General features: G+C 41.5%; 1 protein-coding gene across 3 annotated transcripts in view; it reads right to left on the reverse strand.

Annotated features, from left to right (window-relative positions):
* Klf12 (KLF transcription factor 12) overlaps nt 1-25,657 on the reverse strand; it is a 355,350-nt gene that overhangs the window by 21,099 nt on the left and 308,594 nt on the right. For all 3 annotated transcript variants that reach the window (XM_051160912.1, XM_051160911.1, XM_051160910.1), the window contains one exon: nt 4,573-4,730. In XM_051160912.1, the coding sequence (XP_051016869.1) occupies nt 4,573-4,730 (158 nt within the window). The remainder of the gene's footprint in view (nt 1-4,572; nt 4,731-25,657) is intronic.

Here is a 25,657-nt window from a genome sequence, read left to right on the forward strand (position 1 = left end):
CCATTGGCTTAAACCTTTTGCATTTTCATTTAAATATACTGCACACCTCATTGTGTGCATGGATATAACCCATGCAGACCAGAGGATCTAATCAGTAGGCCTGATGGAAAAACTGTGATGTGACTCTTGAGCTACATTTTCTCATTTGTAATGTTCCTTTAACAATGTAGGCTCAACAGGTGTTGCTATAGTGACAACTGTTCACAATACTTGCTCATATATTTGTGCCATTGCCTTAGCTGCACAAGAACAAAATACAGCTGATTGCTTTAAAATTTAAATATACATCCCAAAGCTGTTCTTTAACAGTGTGTTCACTGATAATATCTACAAAAGATCCTTTTTCTGTATTCCTATAAATATTTACATTTTTAAGTCCTAAGGAAATACACACCTGGTCAGACACTAATAAAGTGCCAAAAGTTAAAGTGTTAACAGGATAATTACTGAGTCTTTCTTGAAGAAAGTTTCTCATCGCAGCTCGCTCCCCTCCCGTAGCATGCTGCAATTTCATAAGTCATCTGTTATAATCCCAAACTCCACATTAAGTATTATTGGCCCCATATGAGGATCTTACTCAACACGCCTGAAGCAAAGGTAAGGCTAAGATGTTTATTAAAAGCATGCAAGCCAGCCTGAATTTCTATAGAACCAGTGTTGATTACATTTCACTCACTATGTTATGAAATCTTTTGTATAATTATAAATTATAAGCTAGCCTGAGATCCCTTGACACCAGTTACAACAAGTTAACCAAATTTTATTCTTTCTTTGTATTTGACAATAATGTCATTTGACTGTCAGTTCAGGAGATCATGTCTTCACAGACTAGAGTGGTCCCTTTGGATCAGAAAACTGGTTCTTGTCCCATCCCCGTTCCCTGCAGATAAACAAAACAAAACAAACAAAAAGCCCACAGATGCTTAAGGTATGAGACAGAAACTTGTGGAACGTTTGCATCTAACTTCCACGTATCTTCTTGTCTGCTTATTTACATACATGACACAATGCATGTGCTTCTCACGGCTTCTCCACACACTGCTGAGGGATGCTGACAAGAAAAAGGCTACAGATGTTGAGTCCAATCCAAGTCTAGTTGAATGCAAAGGAGCAGACCCTTTGGATACAGAGGTCTGGCAGTAACTAATTCCCTGCTAAGGGGATGGATAGATTTGGTACATTGGAGGCTTGAGCAGGAATCTAGCAAGGATATTTTGATATGTACTAGAGGTAGCATTGCCAGCTATTTAAAAGAAAAGCCTGACGTATGAAGGTCCTTAGGATTACAATCCAAGGCATGTTTTTTTTGTTTTGCATTTGTCATATTCAATCTGCTCATCAATTAACTGGTAAAGATGGAGACAATGAAGGAGAGATGGTTGAGAGGGGACCATTCAGGGCTTATAATACATATTTTCTAATTACTTGGCTTATATGACCTTAGAGAGTTAAACTCCAGAAGACTTAAAGGTATTTTGTACACATTAAAAGAATTTCATAACTCTCTCTTCCCTCAGCATATAAGGAACACAAACTTTATATGATGGACAAGCTAGAGCACATCTCAAAAGGCATGGCTGACAAAATTGGGAGCATCTGATTTGGAGGTCGAGCATCTCCTGACTTCCAAGTAAATGATAGCACACCGCACTATAAGAGATGCATGCACACTGTAAGAGAGCAGGACCCTGTCTTCAAAGTCTGCCCGGTGTCTTCCTGACAGATACACCATTATTGGAAGTTTATAAGGAGACATGGAAAACCTACTGTTGGGGCAACAGTGCTTGAATAAAAGCATTCTGAACAGCTGCAGGCTACCAGGTCGCTTTGCAGACTGATCAAGACAAAAGGCTTGCAAGCATGTAGAAAACAACAGAGCAGTGACAAGTGCCTGTGAGAGGGGACAGTCAAGGGCTGCTCCCTCTAATTAGAAAACACTCTGTGGTGTGACATATAAGGCTTCTGTGACCTACAAAGTATAGGAGGTCATCTTAATAATAACTCAAGATCATTAATTCAGCTTCAGCATTCAAGGTTTATGTTGCTGTGAATTACAGTGAATAAATGACGTCTCTTCTACTAACTCAGTATATGTTAAAACCTGTACGATGAAATCCAATAGTGCTGGAGAAATAAGTCCTTTAATCACACCTGATTAAAAACCCTCTGCTATTTCATTATGTGTCACTTGGATTAGGAGAATAGGGGTGTGTCTGTGTGAAAAGGGGGCTAATATGTATTCCACAAAGCTCAAGGAGACTAGGAAATAGCAACAGCTTAACATATGTGATGATTCATTGAAGACACTCACCCCCCCCGTGTGTGTGTGTGTGTGTGTGTGTGTGTGTGTGTGTGTGTGTGTGTACAGAAATTTCCCCATAATAATCAAAAAGTAATATGGCCTGATTATACTTCCCATTATGATTTCTGTTCATTATCTGCCAATAGAAGGTACTTGTGGACTTTCATATCTTTAGGTTCATTTCTTTGCCTTAATGATTAAGAACATGATTTAAAGATAGTCCAACAGGCTGGGAACGGACCCAGCAGTCCATCTCTTGGTAGCATGTGCAGTGCTGTGGGTTCAATTCACAGAATGGCAGTAAATCAATAAACCAGAAAACTAAAAGTAGTGTCTAAGAGTCAGATGAGAACTTCGCTGGAGAACGTTCATAGTCAAAGGAGAGGGAAGAACATAGAATTACATAGAAAGGGGGAAAGGATTGGAAGCAGAGGAAGCACGGAAGAAGCAATGAGGAACCACAATAGAGTAGCTAAGAAAACCCACAGTGCCATGCAGGGGATATTGGACCGGAGAGCCCAAGAGACTCCTACACCAGTACAGGCCACCGCCATCCCCCTGGCTATCTCCTTGCTTAACTAACGTTGTCCTCCACCAGAGATGTTGCTTCACCCAGAAGTCAAAGGCTGCCAAAAATGAAGCCCAGTGCCAGCTATGGGACATTTCTCCTTGAGCTGTTGATCAGGGGTACCCCCAGAGGCCCTCCAAAACAGTACAAGCTATATCCATTGCTCTTGGTTACCCATCAGTACTGAGTGGTAAGACCCCAGTGCTAAGTATCATATACAAGGTTTAGTGAAACCAAGTTGGTCCTGACCAGAAAACTTATTTCCTGCAGGCTAGCTCTCATAGTATTGGAGGGTTCTGTGCAGGCTGGTAGGGTGAGGTGGGGCCATCAACAATCCTACTACTCAGTTGGGAACCCTGGGGGTTATAACAACCAGCACGACAAGATGTGCTCATGAGTGCAAGAGATGAGTGACTGCAGTTCAGCTCATGAACTTACAGCATGTTGCACCCATTTTCAGCCCCTGTAGAGAGCATGCTTGATTAATGCTTCTGGTCCGTGTCTTTGCAAACAGATGTAGTAGCACCGGCTACAGAAATGGCAAAGGAGGCCGGATTCAATGATTTCACAATTTAGTCTAGGAAGCGGTTTGCCTTGCATGGTGATGTTGATCTATAGAAATGGATTCCACTTGAAGTTTCCCATGAGAAAGCCACACTGCAGTCTGGGCCATGTTGATGATGGACCCTTGACAGGCTTGCTATGACTGTTTCCCTGTTCCATTTGCTTCTTTGAGTGTCTCCGACACCAGTCATAAGTCGCTTGTCTTGGGAAAGCCAAGTGATGGTTGGTCCTTCTGTCTTTCCTTCCAAGCCAGTAGCTCCCATTGAAGGTTCCCAGGAGGAAGGAGGGGATGTCAGTTTTTGGCCACACAGCACAAAAAACATGATGCTGTGACCAGCGGCTGATAATGACAATCAGTGCTTTCTACATGGGTGTGGCATAGGTGTATGGAAAGATGGATGGTTGAGTTGTGATAAACTTGTCAATTACTTGTGGTATCAAGTTCTTTTCTCTGTGAAGATCAAAAATCCCCCTCCCTATGTGACAACAACTACTAAGGAAAATCAAACAGAATTTTATGGCACTCATTAAAAAAAAAATACCGTCAGTGCTGCTTTGCATATATACATTTTGAGGTTTACTTTTATTTCTCTGCTACTTAAGAGAAAGAATATCGCTGGCCAGTGGTAGTGCACACCTTTAATCTCAGCTCTAGGGAGGGAGAGACAGGCAGATCTCTGAGTTCAAGGCCAGCCTGGTTTATACAGTGAGTTCCTGGACAGCCAGGGCTACATAGAGAAACGCCATCTGGAAAAGCAAAACCACAAACCCTCCCCCAAAACAACAACAACAACAACATAGAATACACATGAGCTAAGGATGGTGTGGGTTAAATGTAAGCTTTAGGGAAGGGAAGGGAAGGGAAGGGAAGGGAAGAGTTTTGTTCAGCTTGCTGTTTGAGGTGCCCTGTGGCTATTTTAAAACCTAATACATTACATAACTATTAAGTGGCTAAGTTGATTGTCTTACAGATGATTAGCTCATTCTTTCCACAGCATCTAAGACGTGTATGCAAGACAAAAGGCATGAACTTAGTTCAAAATATTCAGGATGTCAGCCATACACTAACCAGCTCAGGGTGAGCTGTCGTCACTTCCCACTTCTCCTGACCCCAGTGGGAAGCCCCCAGGAGCTGTACCTGTGTGTGTTCGCCGGTGTGCCTTCAGGTGAGAACTCTTTGTGTATACTTTGTTGCACCCTTCGAAGTCACATCTGTGGATGCGCCGCTTCCTGGAGTCCGGGGACTCTGATCGTCTCTGGCGTCTTGTGCTCTCAATGCTGAATGGTGAGATGGAACTGCAAAAGAAAAAGTGGCATCGCACGGTGAGAAGCACAGGCCTGCATTTGGGACTTAGCAGCCTGGGAACACGGTTTAGAGAATGCAGTGTCATGGTACCCAAGATCACGCACACCCCTCTCAGCTCCCAGATGTTTCTCAACACTAGAGAAAGCTGCATGGCTAGTCTTGGTTAAAGAGTTCCGGGGAAAGAAAAACGATGCTTACCACAGCAAGCCAGGCACAGTGATACAGGCATGTCATCTCAGCATGTGATTGGCTGAGGCAGGAGGAGCCAGAGCTAGAGCCCCCATTCCCCAGCCTATATAAGACCTTTTGCTAAAAAACCCTAACCCACCAAGCCAATCTAATGTGACAAACACAAACTAAAACCAAGCAAATCTTCTTTGTCAGTGCTAAATTAACAGCTCAGTTCTGCACATCTAAATTGTCTTTCTAAAGACTGTTTTAGGAAGCCCTTCTCTAGACGGCGTCAATACACACATACTTAATAAGAGGGGCGCCAGACTTGCATGCAGCGTTATACAACCATGCAAAATCACAGTGCACGCTTCAAAACCATTGAGGTCAGGCCGAAAGCATTGGCATCAGTACATCAGCACAGTGACTCAGGACAAACCCTTTCTGTGCAGAGAAACACGTGTGATACTGAACTTTCCCACTCAGTGTTTTTTTTTTATTTTTTTATTTTTTTATTTTTTTTTGTGGTGAGGAACAGAGTGCATTGTCTTCAAAGATTAGCTGTACTACTCTTATGAGAAAAAAAAAAAAGACTTTAACTACAAAGTTTGGCCCAGACTTGCGTGTTGTTTCATTTTAATGCCCAGTAGAAAAAACAGGATTACTTTGTAATGTCAGGTAATTCATTTACATGTTCCTTTTTCAAACCTTAATCTCTTTTGATTGAGACAGAAAGAACATGACTCATCCTTGTCTTAGCTACCCATAAAGTTCTCTAAAATTATAATGAAATACAACAAAGAGACAGTCGCCCCTGTTTCTACAAGATACATCAACCATGACTGACATTTGTCTTCCCTCCCCCTGTTTTGATGGTTTTTGTTTTGTTTTGTTTGGAGATGTATTTATATGTTTATTATTTGTTATTCTACATGTTTTAAAACATCAGAATAAAAATTATTTTGGGGGGTTCAGCAGGGGCAGTGAAATGGTTTAGACTGCTTGCTACATTATCTGAGCACTGATGAATCTACTCAAGCATGGTTTCCTCTGGCTTCCATGATCATGCCATGACACAGGCATGCACATGTACACACAGACATCGCTGCCTGTATAAAGTAATTGTAAATCCGAAAGAGCTCTTTGATGAACAAATCCACTCTTTTAGGAGCTGAACACAAAGATAAAGATGGGCCTTTGTTCTTGTACCGTCACCTCAATCCTTTCTCTTCCTCCCAGGGAAAAGCCACTGTCAGTTTTCTTTAGATCTTTCCACGTAAAAGTGTTTTGCTATTACGTAGGTCCCTTTACGTACAGGTTTACACTGTATGATGAGTACACCTCACCTGTACCCACCTCCTCTCTCATGTCTCCCTCTCCTCCTGTTAGTCCCCTCTGTTCCCCTACACAACTTCACACCCATTTTCATATCATATATGTTTAAATATGTTACTATATATGTATATATCTGCACTCATAGAAATTTATAATATGACTGTGGGTTTTTAAAACATCCTAAGTAATGCTATGTCAACGAAATAATTTTACACAGTCTTCTATCTGTACCCCAACTCCACGACCTTTTTAACATTAAGCATCTAATCTACGTGGATACAAGTATAAGACAGAAAGAACATGACTCATCCTTGTACTAGCTATGCATGAAGTTCTCTAAAATTACAATGAAATACAACAAAGAGACATTTGTCCCTGTTTCTACAAGATACATCAACCATGACTGACATTCACTTAAGTAGATGTTATCTGCTATAACCTATCACTTCTCATAGGCATTATTCCACATTTTAAACTTTTAAAATGAAGATGTCTCTTGCAGTTGGTAGATTGTTAGAGGTTAGCTAGTATTGTTTCCTTTTTCTTTTCTTTTTTATTTTTAGAGCTACATAAAGTCATTGCAATTTTTACAATAGCTATTTCAGTTTTGAGGAAGGAATTTGGTTGACTATTTTATGCAAAACTCTAGGTAGTAACTGCTTTATCTCAAAGTTAAGGATCATGAAGTCTTATACTGTAATTAATAAGCTCTGAAACTCCATCATGAAAGCAGCTGTAGACCACATGGCAACAAAGGAGCACAGTTTTGATAAAGCTTTATTTACAAAAATGTAAGTGCCCACGTGTCACTTATGAATTATTGCAATGGCTCGATAACCATTTGTCCCTGCATTTAAAAACCCCATCTCCTAAGTGACAAACAGGGACTGTCTCTGACACCACACTATTCCATTACTCCAGCCAGCTGATTTCCAACATTTCCTTCTAGAAGATTCATGTTTACTTTTTTGAAGTGTATTTTCTTGTCTACAAACAGCAGGTTAGTGAGCCAAAGCTTCAGAGTAGTTAAGATCAAACATGCATTCTGTTTATCAAGCCTGAAACCGTTTAATTCGAGACGTACAAGAGAGTAGAAGAACACGGGCTATGCTTTGGACTCAGCCACTTTTTAAAGCCTTCATTATCAACCAACGTGGCTTTGTGGTTTTCCACGTCATGCAGTCAGTTGCTGGGACAGGAGTCGATTGTGACAAGAGTCAAAACAACATGAAAGAGCAGCTTCAGCCAGTCCTCAGAGTGATTCTAGCACTGAATGTGATTCCTGCGGACAAGAAGCACTGTGTGTGCCTTGAGACGGTGAAAGAGATTCATTTCCTGACTATGTGACCAGGAAAATAAATATAGACTTTGGCACCAGGAGCCTTATAAAAGAAAGTCCTTTATGGTGTTGTGTGATGTTTGACATCTTTCACAAATCAAGACAATGATAGCACTTGTTCTACTAAGTTCAGACTTAAAGTCTATAACAAATACACCATTTTGAGCAATATTTCCTACACATTAGCATCTAGAATTTTAATGTCACCCCACACGAGCACAGCCACAGCTTTTGCCTGTGGTTGACTCTAGTCAGTTACCCCAGCTAAGAATTTGTATATACCATGAGAAGTAAAAATAAGTTTGAAACCAACCTGGCTTTGAAATGGCCTTGAAGGGACAGTGAAACATGGCTATGATAAGAGCCGCCCACCAGTTACTGTGGGGCAGCACAGAGACAAGCAGAGGCTACAGAATGGGAGGAACTGTTTTCGACTTTAATGGAGGCAGAGCGGACATCCTTCACGCTCAGCCCTTCATTTCTGCTCTTCTTCATTCTAAACCATAATAGTTTTAAGTGTTAAGAAGAACAATCACGAAAAGGAATCTGTACAATACGAGCCAAATGAAAAAATACCTTTGAAAGGCACGTATGGAATGTAGGAAGGCTGGTTCTGAGTGGTGGGTGGCTTTCTTTGTCCTTACAGAGCACAGGCTCTGCCAGCAGATACAGAGGGAGCACCATTTGAGGTGACTCTTCTAGCTCGACTTACTCCTCTGTCCACAGGAAGGTAGTGGGACTGTGGCCATAGTGGACCAAACACGCGAAGACCTTAAAGCATGCAGGAGGAAGCTAGGGTGACCCAGTGCTGTAAGGACCTCTGCTGTCTGGAAGCCAGGGTTTCCATAGTTAGCAGGCACTGTAGGTGAACTACAACAGGGGAAGAGTTTGGCTGGACCAATCCCATGCTGTCAAGTACTGGTACTTAAGAAGTGTACTCTTTTACAGCCTAAGATATTGTAAGCATTTAAGAAATGGACCATAAGGAAGGTGTTTCTGCTTCATTTCAAATATAACTTTGAGTTCAATAATTAATCTTCACTAGATTGATAGATCATTGAGTCTTTAGATAATAGATACTCAACCCGCACTCCTCTCTTCCTTTCTCCAAGCTTCATATTTTAAATGGGACTGGATATCAGGGACTCAGGGTTAGCTATCAACATATAAAGGTCACGATACTTGTAGCAGCTCAGGAGCATGGCATTCTAAAACATGTGCGTCCACCGTGGTGTGTGTGTGTAGGAGGCCAGTGAATGCAAGGAAGACCGTCTCCTGCAGGCATCCAGGTAAGTATGAAGGGACACATGAGTGACTGCTTCCAGAAGCTTCTCCCCAGAGGACCTCATTGTGGGGCTCCTTGTGAGCATGGGGGTGTGTGCCAGAACGGCTGCCAGGACCCTTCCATGGACCCTCGTTCTAGTCTACCCTTCATGTCCCGTGGTTTCAGAGCAATGTGCCCTCTGTGTAGATGGCACTGGGGATCCAAGCTGACTTGCTGCTTCACAAATTGGGCTGTTTCCTAAAGAAGGTAAATGGGAAGTGATGACTGCGCCTTGCAGGGACAGGGTTATTTCAATGGTTTTTTAGTAATAACTTTTGTATGTTCAAAATTGCTGAGACCAGGCTCTCAGTACTGTGTTCACAAATCTGGTACTAACTACATCTATAGAGTTCAAAAAAGCAGTGGCTGCAGCTGGCCAGATGCCCAGTCGGTAAAGACAGCTGGCTTGCAATCACAGAGGCCTATGTTTACTCCCTGAAGCACACTTAAAGGTTGAAGGAGAGAACCAACTCCCCAAAGTTGTCCTTTGGCCTCCTCATGTGTGCTGTGGCATGTGCATGAGCTCCACCATACATATGTGTGCTCATATATGTACATGCGCACGCATGCACACACACACACACACACACACACACACACACACACTACCACCACCACCACCACTGTCATCATCAAGAAAAACAATAGTAAATAAACAATAGAGCAGCAACTTTATGGCCCTTTTATTCCCCAGAAGGCCAGCCCACTCAGAGTAGTGGCTATCCATGCCTGAGGGGCTTCCAAGGCCCAAGGGGGAAAATGTAGATCCTGAGAGGACAAATGAATGAATCATGGCTTCAGCAGTGGCACCATCAGGCTTGGAGTGGCAAGTTAATTGAGAATTAAATGCAGAGAGGCTGGGGAATCACATCCAGAAACAGCTCCACTTAAACAGAGGGCACTGCATGGCTGCCGTGGGGGGGGGGGGGAATCACCGTTAAGTGTAATCAGGAGGTAATAAAAGGCCATTTGTCATGGGTGACCTCAGTGTGATGAGATGCCCTCCACTGAAATTGGTGTTCCTAAAAGAATGAAAGAGAAAGGGAAAGAAGGAAGGAAGGAAGGAAAGAAGAAAGGAAGGAAGGAAAAAAAAAAAAAAACAAAAGGAAAAAGAATAAAAGGCCAGGACATCCTTTCAAGGCTAGGAAGACACACACATCAAAACATAAAAACTAGAAACAGAAAATATTGGAATTGACAGTATTTTAGCAAACACACACACACACACACACACACACACACACACACACGATCCTGGCCTGCCTCTTAGCCAGCAGGTAGCTACAGATATTTCTTCCACCATGTAGCCAACTCTGCTCCCCAGAACTGGCTCCAGGTCTTTCCTGGGCTGTTAACTAGGGAGAGGCAACCCACAGACCAGTCCTGGCTAAATCCCAGGAGCTGCCCCCTTCCCAAAGCACAGCACACACAGTAGCACAAAGTGCCTTCCTTGCCGCTTGCAGTTTCCCAACAGATCAAAAATCCCAAAACTAGCAGTTGTCCCCGTTTCTAGAAGCTGTAACTCAGACATTACCCCACTTCATGTTAGAATATGAATTCAATATTCTCCCAGAATGTATGTAGATATTAAGATGCCTTGTCTAAATTAGCAGAAAGCACAGTCTTGTGAATTTGAACTAAACTTGACACCTTTTTTTAATATAAACAGAATATGCCCTAAATGTATTTCTGATTGCTGTTTTATTTTAATAAACAGAATCACTTACAAAGTTGACAAGATGATAATGGCTTTAGAAGGGAGTCCCTTGAGAGGCTGAGGGACTGGGAGTAAATTCAGTGTTCCAGAATTGACCTCACTATAACAGCTGCTACGAAGGTGCTTTCCCACAGTGCTTTCTAGACTAGTACTATATCAAAAAATACCACAGACTGAGATTTTAGACAGGTCATATTTAAATTGTGCTAAGAAAAACGACGTATAAAAAGAAAGAAAGAAAAAAAGGTGTAAAGATAATAAAAAACGGCTTTTAAAAAACTGAACCAAAATGGTATCAGATATGATTATTATATGTGTTTCTATTATCCACCTTCTAGTATGCAATTAGACTGGCAGTTGAAAGGATTGTTTCTGACCAACAAGAGAAAGATCGCTTGTAGGCAGATGGTGTCTACGGAGCCGGCAACTCCTGGGAAAATACTTTATGCACCGCAAAGACTACCCGTCAAAGCACTTCATGCCACCAGGTGAAACATCTGCTCGGGACTCATATGAACTCCTGAAGTGTGCAGCACACACCCCCATCATGGGAGACACATAATCAGCTTCAATATGTAGAAGAACGTTTCTACAGAGAGTCTTCAGACATTGAAGTTTTATGCCAGGAGCTGTGGCTTGGTGGATCCTGAGAACTTAAGAAGAGAAGAAACAAAACAAACCTTCTAGGTCACAGTAGGATTACAGGTAATTATTTTAATCTGAATGCCTTTAAGGCAAGCCCTACCCTATTCATTGTGCCCTATCCTCCTGCTGATTCCTGCTGCCTAATTTATTTATTGCTGTTCTAGAGATTCAACACGGGACCTCTTGTGTTGTAGACAAGCATTCTACCACAGAGGTACAGACCAACCAAAAAAGCAGCCGTTACAGCTTTCTTTATCCACATGGTTCTTTTCCTTCCTTCCTTCCATTATTCACTTTACATCCCTATTGCAGCCCCCTCCTTCCTCTTCTCCCAGTCCTACCTTCGCTCCCTCTTCCCCCCCCCCATCCTCAAAAAAGGGAATCCCCCCAACCACCCACCCACCAACCTAGGTCCTCTTCATATGGTTCTTCAACTTATCTAAGTTTGAAACCTTCTGGAATCTGGTTTTAAAAATTAATTCTCTTGGGTTTGTGGAGATGGCTTGGTGGTTAAGAAGGCACGCCGCTCTCCCTGGCGTTTGATTCCCAGCTCCCACACTCTGCAGCTCAGAACCATCTGTTAACTCTGGCTCTCTGATGCCCCCTTCTGGTCTCCGAGGGCATCTACATCCCATCACTAAAAATATAAGTATTTTTTATATTTTATTAATTTATTCATGTTACATCTCAATTGTTATCCCAATCTTTGTATCCTCCCATTCCTCCCTCCCTCCCGCTTTCCTCTTACTCCCTTCCCCTATGACTGTAACTGAGGGGGACCTCCTCCCCATGTATATGCTCATAGGGTATCAAGTCTCTTCTTGGTAGCCTGCTATCCTTCCTCTGAGTGCCACCAGGCCTCCCCATCCAGGGGACGTAGTCAAATATGGGGCACTAGAGTTTGTGTGAAAGTCAGATTCAATGCAATTCCTATCAAAATATGTAAAAAATATTTTGAAGACATTGAAAGATAAATTCTCAACTTCATATGGAGAAACAAAAAACCTAGAATAGCAAAAAAACAATCCTATACAATATAAGATTTTCTGGAGGAATCTCCATACCCAATCTCAAGCTGTACTATAGAGCAACAGTAATTAAGACAGCATGGTACTGGCACAGCAATAGGCTGGTGGATCAATGGAATTGAATCGAAGACCCAGAAATGAATACACACACATATGGTCACTTGATTTTTTGGCAAAGAAGCCAAATCTATTCAATGGAAAAATGATAGCATCTTCAACAAATGGTGCTGGCCTAACTGGATGTCTACATGTAGAAAAATGCAACTGGACCCATATTTGTCACCATGCACAAAACTCAAATCCAAGTAGATCAAAGACCTCAACATAAAACCAGAGACACCAAGTCAGATAGAAGAAAAAGTGGGGAAGAACCTGGAACACATTGGCACAGGAGACAACTTCCTGAACAGAACACCAACAGTCCAGGCCTTAAGGTCAACAATTAATAAATGGGACCTGGTGAGGCTGAGAAGCTTCTGTAAGGCAGGAAACACTGTCAACAGAACAAAGCAACAGCCTACAGACTAAACAATAAATCTAAAAAAAAATAATAATAATAAAATAAAAGCCTCTGTTTGATTAAAGATAATAGCTTAGCTTTGAGCTGTTAGAGCAGGAAGCCATGATCTCATTCATATGTCTCTATGTTTGAAAGACTGAAGAGGAAAAGGAGGCAGGGAGGGGCTTGAGGACCATCCTCTGAGCTGTGACCGGTCGACAGGACAGTGCTTGCTCTCTGACAGAACTGTGCGGTGAGAGGCTTGTTTCCCTACATCAGAATGCTCTCCTTAGCAGGCAGATTCACTAGTAAGGCAGTTCTGTGTGTGTGAACCCCCAGGCAAATACAGGATAGAACGAGACACCACGTTTTAAATATTAAAACCAATACAGCATCTTTCAAATAGGTTATTCTAGCGAGGTGTTTTTTAACACAACCATAACATAAAACTTTTGACATAACCATCAAAACAAGTTTCTGTCTATTTTATGCTGGTCGTTAGGCAGGACTATGTCACACTAGAGATTTGTTTTATTAAAGAGCACTGAAACTGTATCAGTGAACTACCTCGCACTTAGGCTTACATAAATTATTGAAAAGCTTTTACTGTTCATGTGGGGCTACATAAATAACAAGACCAAGGAGGGCTCCCTGGTAGTTTTCCACATAAGCTTTTTTGTCACTAAAATGACTGTAGTGTGCCACAAATAGTTATCTTTCCTACCACAAGATAGGCTTATATTTGCATTTTTGGAGAAAGCCAAAACTTCAAACCAGACAAGGAAGAATATTTTATTTGTTCCCCCGCCCTGCCTTTCATGAAAAGGTTAACCTTCAAATAATATGTCAAATTAATGGTGCTACAGTAGCGCAGTATGTTATTATGACCTGATTTTATACTTGGAAGACACTTAGAAGAGAGAGAAACTGTGGCTTTTCAGGATTAGTCAATATTTCACAGGCACGCAGCTAACTGCTGGCAGAACTCAAGTCAGGGACCTGTCTTCTTGACCCTGGTCACAACTAGGACCTTCTTTAGCATCAAGCTGTCTGGAACCACTAACACTCTTTGTTCTCATCAGATAGAGCTGTGCATTGCACAATGTGTACTTTTTTGCTTTGGTTGCTAGGAAACCCAGGCCAAACAAACTAGGATTTTGTTTGCTTCCTTTTCATTCTCATTACACAAGTTGGAACAAGAACTGCATGACATTAATTTCACGTGGCAATATTTATTAAGGATTTCCTTAATTTTCTGTGTGTACATGTATATGTGCATGTGTGTACATGGCAGGAGAGGGTCACAGGTTCCGGCTGTTGTGAGTCTCTTGATGTTGGAGATGGGAATTGAACTTGGGTCATCTGCAAACCTGATGAGCCACGTCACCAGCCTTTTATGGAATGGCTTTTAAAAATGTGTTCATCATGAAATCCTACCCTGACTAGCTGATCTGTTAATAGACAAGAAAATAAAGGCAAGACAGAACTAAGGCACTGTTTAAAATGGAGTTGCCGAAGATCATGGAAACTCTGAATCCAAGTTTGTGGGCCTCTAAAATTTTACGACCAATAAACTGCTTTAAAGAAAACAAGAATCTTAATTTTTGTAGAAGAAACTGTACATGACTCAGAGTCTGAACACAAAAATGTGACACACAGTTCATAATTTATTAACTATCATGTCTTGGACACTTCAGCTCTTTGGTGGTCAGGTCTCCAAACTTCAAGTTCACATTTAACAGTGGCTACTCCACAGGCTTAATTGCAGATTAACTAAGCCTGATGCAATGTTGACCCCAATGTCCAGTATATGCTCTGCATTTTCAAAAACTGTGCTCCTCCTCCCTGTTTGGTTATTGGAACATTGAAAAGACATAATTTACAAGCCATAAAAGGCACCTGAAAGTATTACTGAGGACACTCACAACACTGTACATCAAGTCGATTACAAAACATGTTCATCACCTCCAAAGAAAACCTCAAGTTCATTAGGGGTCCTTCTAGCAAACTGCCTTCCTGTGTCTGGGGACACTGAACATACTCAGAATAGCATTACATGATTTTTAATGCTTCTTTCACTTAGCACCATTTTGTAAGTTTGGTAGGCATAGAAAAATCTATCTTCTGTTTCAATGCTGGGTACTGAACACAGAGCTTTGTACCCACTGGGTCAGTAGGCAATTCGTTCTATTATTGAGCCACGTGCTTTGTCCATTTTCAACAAGCACCAACACTTCCTTTCTTTTTAAAGTAAAGGTGTATATACGTCTCTCTCTGTGTGTAGCTGACGGGTGCTTCTGCTCTTTGACATGTATGAAAACTTACACTTTTTTTTTTATATCAAAGTATGTTTTCAGACTTCTTAGTTGTATTTCCATGTGTAGGCCTTCTATGCTATCCACTAACACTGTATTTAGTATTTGAGGAACTTATGACTATTTTACATGGGCTGTAGCACTTTAAGAAATGCCCAGTTTTTAATAGCTGAGTAGTATTCCATAGTGTAAATGTACCACAGTTTCTTTATCCACTCTTCAACTGAGCGACATTTAGGCTGTCTCCAGGTTCTGGCTGTTATGAATAAGGCTGCTATGAACATGGTTGAGCATATATCCTTGTTGTGTGGAGGAGCATTTTTGGGGAATGACTCTGACATGAACTCTGGTGCCCCATATTTGACCACTTCCTCTTGGTGGGGAGGCCTAATGGCTCTCAAAGAAAGAATAAGCAGGCTACCAAGAGAGACTTGATAGCCTCTGACCATATAGTGGGGGAGGAGGTCCCCCTTAGTCTTAGACCTAGGGGAGGGGAATAGGGTAAAAGCAGGAGGGAGGGAGGAATGGGAGGATACAAGTAATGGGATAACAATTGAGTTGTAATCTGAATAAATTAATTAAATTTTTTAAAAAAGCCCAGTTTTCCCACATCTTCCTGAGGCATGTCTGTCTTTGTAGTTTTAGGTATGCAGTGTCTAGATTGATCCTCATGTGGTTTTGCTAGGCAGTTTTCTAGCAACTGAAGACGCTGAGAATCTTTTTGAATGTTCATAGGCCTTGTACATATCTCAGAGAAATCTCTGCTTCAAACATTTTGCCCATTTTCATTTTCTTTCTTTTTTCCATGGTGAGGGGGACTAGATTACTTGGGCTGTGGCCTAGTTGAGTGGTTACCCCTGCCTCTGTGGGCGGGGATGTATCCTGACTTTGAATGGGAGAGGGGCAAGGCAGAACACAGGTAACTCACATGTAAAAGGAGTTGGGGTAGGTGAAGAAAAGCTATCCATGCTAGCCTGCTGTGTTTATTGTAGAAACTATTTTGGTACATGCGCTAAGCATTCTTTTTGCATCCTCTGAATTGGATGGGAGGCAGCAGGATGGCTTGCCAGAAATAGGACAGGACATGAAACCCAAAATGGTACTGGTCCTGTGGTATCTGTAACTTCTCCACCTGGAGGGGTGCCTTGTGTCAGGGGACTTAGAACTTTGTAATCATGCATCTGTTTTCCATGAAACCTCTTCCACCTAATTCCAATAAACCATGCATTTGCTTTTAAAAAAATTGCAGTTTTGTTTTTTGATTTGAAAGATTTCTTTGTATGCTCTGGCTATAAGGCCTTTACCAGGTACATACTTTGTAAATACTTGATGTGGTCATTTTTTACATTATCATGCCTTGAGGTTATGTAATGTAAACTGTGATTAAGTCCAAGTCATTATTTCTGTAGTGGTGTATGTGTCGGGTATGGTATTTGAGATGGATCAGACAGACTGTCCTGCCATCTCAAAGATGCCTTTCTTCCTTTTTCAGAAAAGCTTTGCACTTCAGTTTTTGTACTTAGATTTGTGATGCGTTTTGCGCTTATTCATGGTGGAAGAAAGAAAGACATCTGGGTTGAAAAGATGGTTAGTCTCAAAACCAAAGTGACAAGAAGAAAATACAGTATGTTCATATCATGTTGTACATATTCTGTATTTCTACAGAAGAAAATATGGCTTCCCTCTGGATGTTGAATGCATTAAATCTGTAGTGAATTTGTTTGGTTATGTGTGTGTGTTTGTGGTGTGTGTGTGTGTGTGTGTGTGTGTGTGTGTGTGTGTGTGTGTGTGTGTGTGTGTGTTTCGTTTGTATGGGTGTCTGTGTATGCCTAGTGCCCATGGAGGCCAGAAGAGGGCAACAGATCCCCTGAAATCAGAGTTACTGGCAGTTGTGAGCCAGTTGTGGGGCTGGCAACTGAACCTGGACCCTGAGCCTCCAAGGAGCAAGGAATTTCCTTAAGCACTGAGCCATCTCTTCAACCCTGAGAAGTGAGTTTTAGAGTACTACCGTCTTACAGCTTTTCAATCATGAATCCAGGTCTCTCTGTAAGCTAATTTTTACAGATTTATTCATTCATTTATTTATTTGTGTAGGGGGTACACCTGCCATGGTAAGTGTGGAGGCCAGAGAGCAGCTCATGAATTTTGGGTCTCTTCCTCCACTGTGAGAACTCCAGACATCAAACTCAGGTTGTCAGGCTCATTATGAAGCAGCCTTGCCAGCTGAGCCAGCCCTATCCCTACCAGCCACTAAAAATGTAAGTGATGTCCTGTGGTTTCTAGTGTTCAACGTACACTTCATTTGTTAAAGTTACTGCAAGGTCTTTTCTTCTACTCCATGCTATTGTAGATGGAACTGTTTCCTTAATTTCATTTGCAGATTGCCTACTGTTAGGGAATAAAGAAACACTGATTTTTGAGTACCGATTTTGCATTCTGTTACTTTGCTGAACTTGTTTGTTAGTTCTAATCATGTTCTGGAGGACCCCTTAGGCCTTTCTATGTGGAAGATGGCATGTCAACCATGAAGGAGGAAATTTGGATTTATTACTTATTTTTTTAATTGCCCTGGGCTAGACTGTTGTGTGAAAGCTGTAAATGCGGACATCTTTGTCTTGATCTTTTTGGTCTTTGATCTATGTGATCTTCTATCCTGTCATCCTGTCTGTTAGATGTGAGTCTTTCATACCTGATCCTTATGGGGATGGGGACATTCCCTTCATCCCATCTCAGATGAGGGCTTTCATCACCAAAGCCTGGTAGATTTGCACACAAAGACTTCTTTGCATTCTGTCAGCTCAGTTTACTAGGGTTTTGCTTCAGGACTTTGTAGCCATAACCTATGTTGCTATAGTTTATTGTGATGTCTCAGGGTTTGCTACTGAGACATTCTTGTCCTCATAAGCTGGGAAAGGTTCTGGTTTCCTTTGAGTATGAGCTCCATGGGTAGTTTTAATCTAGAATCATGCTCGATACTTACTCCTTTGTAAAGGCTTATACTTTGTTTTCAAATACTTTCTGCAACTAGACACTTCTTCAGAGTGGCTGTTTCTCCCACGTCTTTGCTCACTTAGGATATCTCCTTTTATTCAAGTCTTGGGTCAGGCTGTCTACCAAATTTGTAGACCCGGCCCATCCCCCACTCAGCTGGGAGGAAGGGCCCTGTAAGAATCTGGCAAGTTTCAAATGACATCGGTACTACTGACTTTCCTAATTTCATTCTCTTCCGTTATTGGCAAAAGACGGGCCATAGTTGTCAGGCTCAGAGTGCCCTTTGATACTGTTTAACTTTCAACATGTACTGAACTGTTAACAGTGCACTCAGTGTACACTGTGGAACACTTGAGCAACATAATAATGGCTTATTTATATACACAGACACTTAGGAGTCTATCGTAAAAATTATGTAAAGATTGGCAGTGTAGATAATTCTTACTGGCAGTCTCAGTAGGTGAGAATGGGGTGCTTGGAATTGCTAAGTACTTGGCCAATGAATCTTATTGGCTTTAGCTCACATCTCTCCTCCTACATTGCATATTTCCTGTGGAAGCCATGGAAAATCTTTTCTATAGTAAGATAAAAACAGTAAGCACCATATTTACTGATGATTAAATATTTTATGCCCTGTTAATTTTTTAGTTTGACGTTTTCCTGCTAAGATAATCAGTAGGACTACAGTTTAATACCAACTGACTCAATAGAACAGTTATTTCCTGTGAGTCAACCATGGAAAAGCAGGTGTCTGTATGAAGCATCATCAGAGAGTCGGTGACCCAATGAAGCAGGACATTTCATTATTTATCTACCTTAAATATGTGAAATATGACTCAAATCTCTGCCAATACACGACATTCAGGCAGTGTGGAGAGTTCCAGCAGGTTTGTGCTCTCAGGGCTATCTCTGTCTACAGTGTTAATTCTGATGTTAAAAACATCACCCTCTTCAACTAGCAACTCCTAGACAACCACACAGCAGCCACAGCAGTCTTTACTGGCTGCTTCTCCCCTGCCAGGAGGCTGAGATGCTCTTGCAGTCTCCTCCTCTCTGCCTTAGGGCTCACTCTATTTATGGAATATTTTTGGCTCTTCTGTGCTTCTGACGGTCCAACCCAGCCTCTGGCTTTCTTCATTTTCTTGAGTGCTCTCCTTTTCATCACGTCTCTGGTTTCTCCCTCATCCCATGCCAAGTATATGTAAGAGGAAAACAACCAACTCCTTTCCTTGGCACAGGCAGCAGCGTTCCCTACCCATAGCCCTGGGAGACAGCTCTCACCCAAGGGGTGCATAGGTTCTGCTCATAGTGCATTTCCAGGCCTTTCTAAGGACACACTTTCCACACCAAGAGTTTTTCTGTGGAGGAATCCAATGCCAGCTGTGAATGTAATAAAAAATTCTCCAATTTATTATGTATGCAAATCATAATTATGTAAGTCATAAAAATGATATGGGATAAAGAGAGCCACAATCAAGTGCAATGGGTATCAAGGGAAGGAGGGTCCAGTTCTGTCTGGGAAAACCAGGGCAAGCTTAATGGAGGACACCAAAGAATGAGACTTGAATGTTGATGAATAGATGTGTCTGTGGCAAGCAGTGAGCAGAAGAGAAGAGAGAGCTGACAATACCAAAGGGAAAATAACTTACATGTTTAACCTTGGCACCAAATTGTCTCCTGTACAGGATTCATATGGGAAGAGTGGGCGGGGTTCGGCCTAGTGTATCCAGGACTACCAAGCCCAGCTGAAGTAGACTCTGGATAGTTCCTTATGGAGACCTCATTTTCCAGGCTCTGACAAAGTGTCTGGATTTTGTTTTTATGTTTACTTGATGTGGTTTGGGAGGGAACTTCTGGCTTATAAAAGCAGGATTTGCTGGCAAAGGAGAGATTTAAGTTAAACGCTGAGAAAGCCATCCACAGTTACCGCAGAAGGGAGTGACTGAAGCAAAGTCGTGTCCTTAAATCTGAACCAGAGGGGACAGTTTCCCAGGCATGTCACAAGCCAGCTGTCAGTTGTTGGTGATTGACTGGATAATGGGGGAATGAAAAGTGACTCAGGTAGGTTAGCCGGGGTGACCAAGATAAAAGGAACGTCATTAACCTGAACCATAGGGAATAAGACACCACAGAAGACGCTAATGAGAAAAATTATCCTGGATGTAAACAGTAGATTTATGTCTCCAAGACAATAGAGCAGCACTTTCTTTTCATCTCTGAGACAAGTAATAATTTAAGAGAGTCATATAAACTAGGTAATAAAGAAGTATTTTCAGGGATAGCTTGAATGGGTTTTATCAAAGAAAGCTCATAAAATAAACTTAATGGTAATGGAATTTCATTAAACACCACCCAATGTATAATTCTAAAGGCCAGGTACTTTGTAAAGAAAATTAGAGTAAAAATGCATAGTTTTTGTTTATTCAGTCAATTAACGTTCATTAAATTCTTTCAGGGATATTGCTGAGTTTATGGTTGGCAGTTTACATACTTGATGAACTAGGTGATTGCTTTTCTGATTGGTTTTAATTATAGGAGTCTGTTTTTCAGCACCTCAGAGAGATGCACTGATGTGTGGGGCAGGACAAGGGGATGAAGGAAACAGACTCTGAGAGCTTACCATGGCCTGAGGCAGCTGGCTGGATGTCCGCTAGGCCACTCCAGCTCAAACTAGCGGACAGTCAGGGTGATAGAAGCTAACAACTACACAACATCTTGCTGACATATTCTCAGGTACCTCTTAGAAAACTGTCAGCTCCTCTATGCCTTGGCCTCTTTTCATATAAGACAGTAATATCTACACCTTGCAGGGTCCTAGAAAGAATCTTGTTTATGACAATCAAATAAATCATTTAGGCAGGTATATAGGTATCCTGGAAATGACTGATGGTCCTGTGCCATTTCATGCAAATTATGACACTCATTTGAACAAGGTGGTTGAGAGCTGGAGTCAGCCAAGTAACATGCCCAAGAGTACAGATATGAAGATGTGGGTGCTGTCTTGCCAGTAGTTGTTTGCCCAAGCACCTAGACCAGTGGCTCACAGCTATCTCCTGAATGTTTGGGAGATGTATTCTGTGTGGATGTCACAGCCCCTCTCCTGACCTCTAGGCTGGTTTCCCCTGCCCCCCCCACCCCAGATCAGTCCTCAGACCACTTTCTTTCTGCATGTCATCTCCTTTCCTGAGTCACCTTATTCATCATTCCTGTGTTTGGTACAGAAGGATCCACAGTCCATCTTTTCAAAGCCACACTAGTGCATCTCAAGAGCACTCTCTCTCCTGAATGAGAGGTGCAGTGTTTGATCTGCTATTCTTGTGTCAAGTGGGCAATTCTAACATGAAATGTCCATGGCCAGATGTGGTGGCACATGACAACAGACTCAGAATATGGGAGACAGCGGCAGGTGAATCTCAGCTTTGAGGCTAGCCTGGGTTAACTCTGAAAATGCATCTAAAATAAAAACAAAGGTCCAATTCGGCTTGTTCTGTTTTTCTTCCTCAGGAAACAACCATTATTTTCCTGACAGTTTGGAACAGAAATAAGAGTCCTCCATGACTATTGGTCTCTACCACTTCCAATCTGTCCACAGTTACTCTCCGCTCAACGTTCAAAATGTATCTCAAATCGGACATACTGTTTGTTTCGCTTCTTTCTATATCAACTGAAACCCAACCTTCAACCCCCACCCCCAAGACTCTGATGCCTTTTTGGTGTGTTACTTTAATATGTACATAGCGTAAAATTAAAATTTAACCACTCTTAAGTGTACAGTCCAGTGGTACTGAGGCTATTCACATTGCTGTACAACCACCACCCGTGGCCCTTCCTAAGACTTTCCATCCTCCCCAGTGGACACTCCCACTGCACACTAACTACTGAGCTTTTAATTTTACTTCTGGGATTTTCCTACTGTCCTCCCCATTGCCTTTACTCTTTTTTACCTCTCTTCTTCTTCCTTTCTTCTCTTCCTCAATCCTTCTCTCCATCTCTTCTCTCTTTAAGTTGTTTCCCTATGTGGTCCAGGCTCAGCCTCAGCCTCTGTGGTACTGGATACCAGACCCACTGCTCTAGTATGCTTTCTGCCTCTGTGGATATACTAAATTTAGGTATTTCACTCATATTGAATTGGGCAACATTTGTTCCTTTTATCTGCCTGTCCACATCTTAGCACATATCAGAACTTCATTTCTTTTCAGGGTCAAATAATGCTCCCATTGCATTTTAGTTTTTTTTTTTTTTTTAAAGACACATTTTATCCACCAGTTCATTCACTGATGGCCATGTAGATTGGATCTACCATGAAAAACTCTGCCATTATGGCTGAGTTCCTATTTGTAAGTCTGTTGGGAAGCTACTCAACTTGTATTGTCAACTGTCTAACTTTGTATGAGCCACCAGAGAAACAGTCTAAGGACCAAAAGGGCTGAAAGACACTTGATGACTAGAAGGCACTTGGAATTTAAAGTGTCTCTGGAGCAAATGACGAGGAAGAGCATCAGCTGAATTAGTGACCACTTGGCAAGGGATGCTGGGGCCTGGGCCACCTATTTTATAAAGACCATCTCTTTACCCTTTCTGACATTGATACTGCTCTCCTCTTTTGTCTATTTTTTTGTGGAGACTGAACCTTCTGCATGCTAGGCAAGGGCTCTACCAGGCCCCCTTTACATTTTATTTTGAGACAGATTCTTACTAAGTTGCCTCACTCTTCTATTGAACAACTTACCTTCTAGTCCTTAAAACTCCTACAGTGTAACTCAAAGGGAAAACTTTGGAGGTTGAGAGCTGTTCCAGAGAGCAGTGGCATTAATTAAGGAGCCTGGAGTGTCTATAAATTACCGTCTATTCTGCCAACTCAGAGCTAATTGTCGGCATAATAATTACTTGATTCTTACAGATGCTAGCACTAGAGCACTAAAGCGTATCAGACTCTGAGACAATCACCCATGTCTTAAGAATCTTACCATTTAAAAATACCCCCATCATTTTTCATTTAAATTGTATCCAGTATATAAGCTAAAGATCATTTGAATGGAGAACCTTTATATATAAATAGCTAGCTGCTGGACTTATGGAACGTCCAAACTTTATAATGCATATTATGGCTCTCAGATAATATCACAGGCATTAGCTGTCAGGCAGGTTGTTTTCAGCAGGGATTAGTGGGGTATGTTGTCATAGTGCTAAAACATGTTTAATATCGGTAGTGTAAAGACAGAGCTATTCACAGAACCTACCAGTAGTAAAAGGAAGTATAAATGCCTATTGTGAAACAGATATTATAAAAGTGATTGCCAGTGAAAATTACATACTAATAAACACACACACATATATATGTACACATATACACACACACATATATAATCAGAAACATCCCAGCTTTCACTATTTTTAAAAAATTTAAAGCCATAAACAAAACATTTCCTTATTTGATTTGCAATTCTCTCCTTCACATATTAATTAAAAATATACCAATGTGCTAACTCAAAAGAAAGGTTATGATCCCAGAACTTGGGAGACAGAGGCAGGCAGATCTCTGTGTGCTTGAAGTTAGCCTGCTCTATAGAGTGAATTCCAGAATAGCCAAGGCTACACAGAGAAACCCTGTGTCAATAAAACAAAAAAGAAAAAGGAAGAAACGCTATTGTATTTGAGGATCTGTGGTAATTCTTCCCTTATTTTCTGACCAACATATGGGATTTTTTATTCTGTCTTCTCTCCAGGGTACCTGAGGGCAACTTCTATAGTCCTTCAAAAGCTGTGTGCTCATAAATGTAGCAAGTTACCTGGGTGCTCAATGTGGCCCATGTATTATTGGCAACATGGGAAATCCTTCTTCAGCTATCACTACAGCCTTCCTCTGAATCACAAACTGAAGAGGTCTCATCCACAGCCATATTTTTTTATTCTTCAAACTGACTTAATGAGCTACTGTGGCAGCCTGTTTATAACGTTCTTCCAGAGCTCTTCCCACGAGTGTCAATAATGAGGGGAGTTACTCTTATTCAACCTTAGACAAAGCATTTCATGCCTCAAGATTCTAGTTTCTTCATGTGTAAAATAAGAGTGAACCAAATCCATCCTTTTTGTCTTTCAAACCATATGTGCCTGTGATCCTGCGGTGCCTTAGACTAATACAAATAATGAAGAACAAATCACCGTGAACTGATGGTGAAAGACACATGAAGTTCATACTAATTCTCAGTTTCATTTCCCTTGTTTATGGGGCAGTTCAAACATGTTTTAATGTATAAGAACAGGGCCTGGGATGCTTTCTGATTCTCAGTAGGAATATTACTTGTGTATATAAAGACATGGGAACCTGTCCTTTAGCTCTATCTCATGCTGTTACTGTTATTTTTTTTTCTTTCTCAGCTAGAAGATTAAAGAAGATGGACACTGTCAAGAAAAGACCCCATCAGAGCCCTTCAGAAGAGAGCCAGGGTGACCAGACACACATTGGTGTTGATTTGTTTTTGTTTTGTTTTTCGAGACAGGGTTTCTCTGTGTAGGCCTGGTTATCATGGAACTCACTCTGTAAACCAGGCTGGCCTTCAACTCAGAGATCTGCTTTCCTCTGTCTCCTGAGTGGTGGGCAGGTGTCACCACTGCCTGCCGTCTTGGTGTTGAAATGAGAATGTAATCCATTGACACAGTTGATTACTCTTTGGCACCTGCAATAAAGACCCTCAAAAATAAGACCAAGACTTTAATTTTCTTAAACTAATGCTAATGATACATATTTAAGTCTCAATGTGTAGTTGTGATTTTTTGTTTGTTTTTACATTGAAAAGAGAGAAGAAAAGCACACAGTGTCTGATCTTTAAAATTTCAAATCAGTTTTCGGAGAGTGTGGACATAAGAGTGAAGCAGTATCAATAACCAATAACGAAAGTAATATAGAAACCAAATGTGATGGTCAATTGTCACACGCAGTCTATTCAAGTGTGTGTGTGTGTGTTTGTGTGTGTGTGTGTGTGTGTGTGTGTGTGTGTGTGTGAGAGGGGGGGGAGAGAGAAAGGGAGGGAGAGAGCAGAGTGGTCTGTCACCCTATAAGGGCTCTGTGACTGAGACATTCAGAAGATGAAAGTACACATTCAAATCAGCCATGGGGACTTTCTATCAACTTCTATTCATAATTATGTTACTTGTGAACTGTGGTCTGCTTGCCATTTGCTTTTGGAGGAAGGAAGTCTGCGGTCAAGTGTGTCTCATGCAGCAACCAGCTTTCCTAGACCGACATACATATCTTCTTGGCCCACTTGGGCTCGATGACAACTCATGGCCTCATTGCTTCTGTGAGCCTTCTATGAAATGGAATAAATACATGCACTTGTCTGAAAGGACTGTGGTAAGGATTTAGCTAGCTAACACGTGGAAAACAAGGCAGTGCATGAGGTGCTTGGGGTGGGAGGACTTTAGGACACTGTTGTTTAGCTTATGGAAAATTGCAAGAAGTGCTCAAAAACATTTCAGTTTTATGACCCATTTGCCATATAGTCCACATGGGATGTAGAGCTGCGGTTACACACTCTAGAACTTAAAGAGCT

The sequence above is a fragment of the Acomys russatus genome, chromosome 18 (genome assembly GCF_903995435.1).
Source record: "Acomys russatus chromosome 18, mAcoRus1.1, whole genome shotgun sequence".
Lineage (NCBI taxonomy): Eukaryota > Metazoa > Chordata > Mammalia > Rodentia > Muridae > Acomys > Acomys russatus.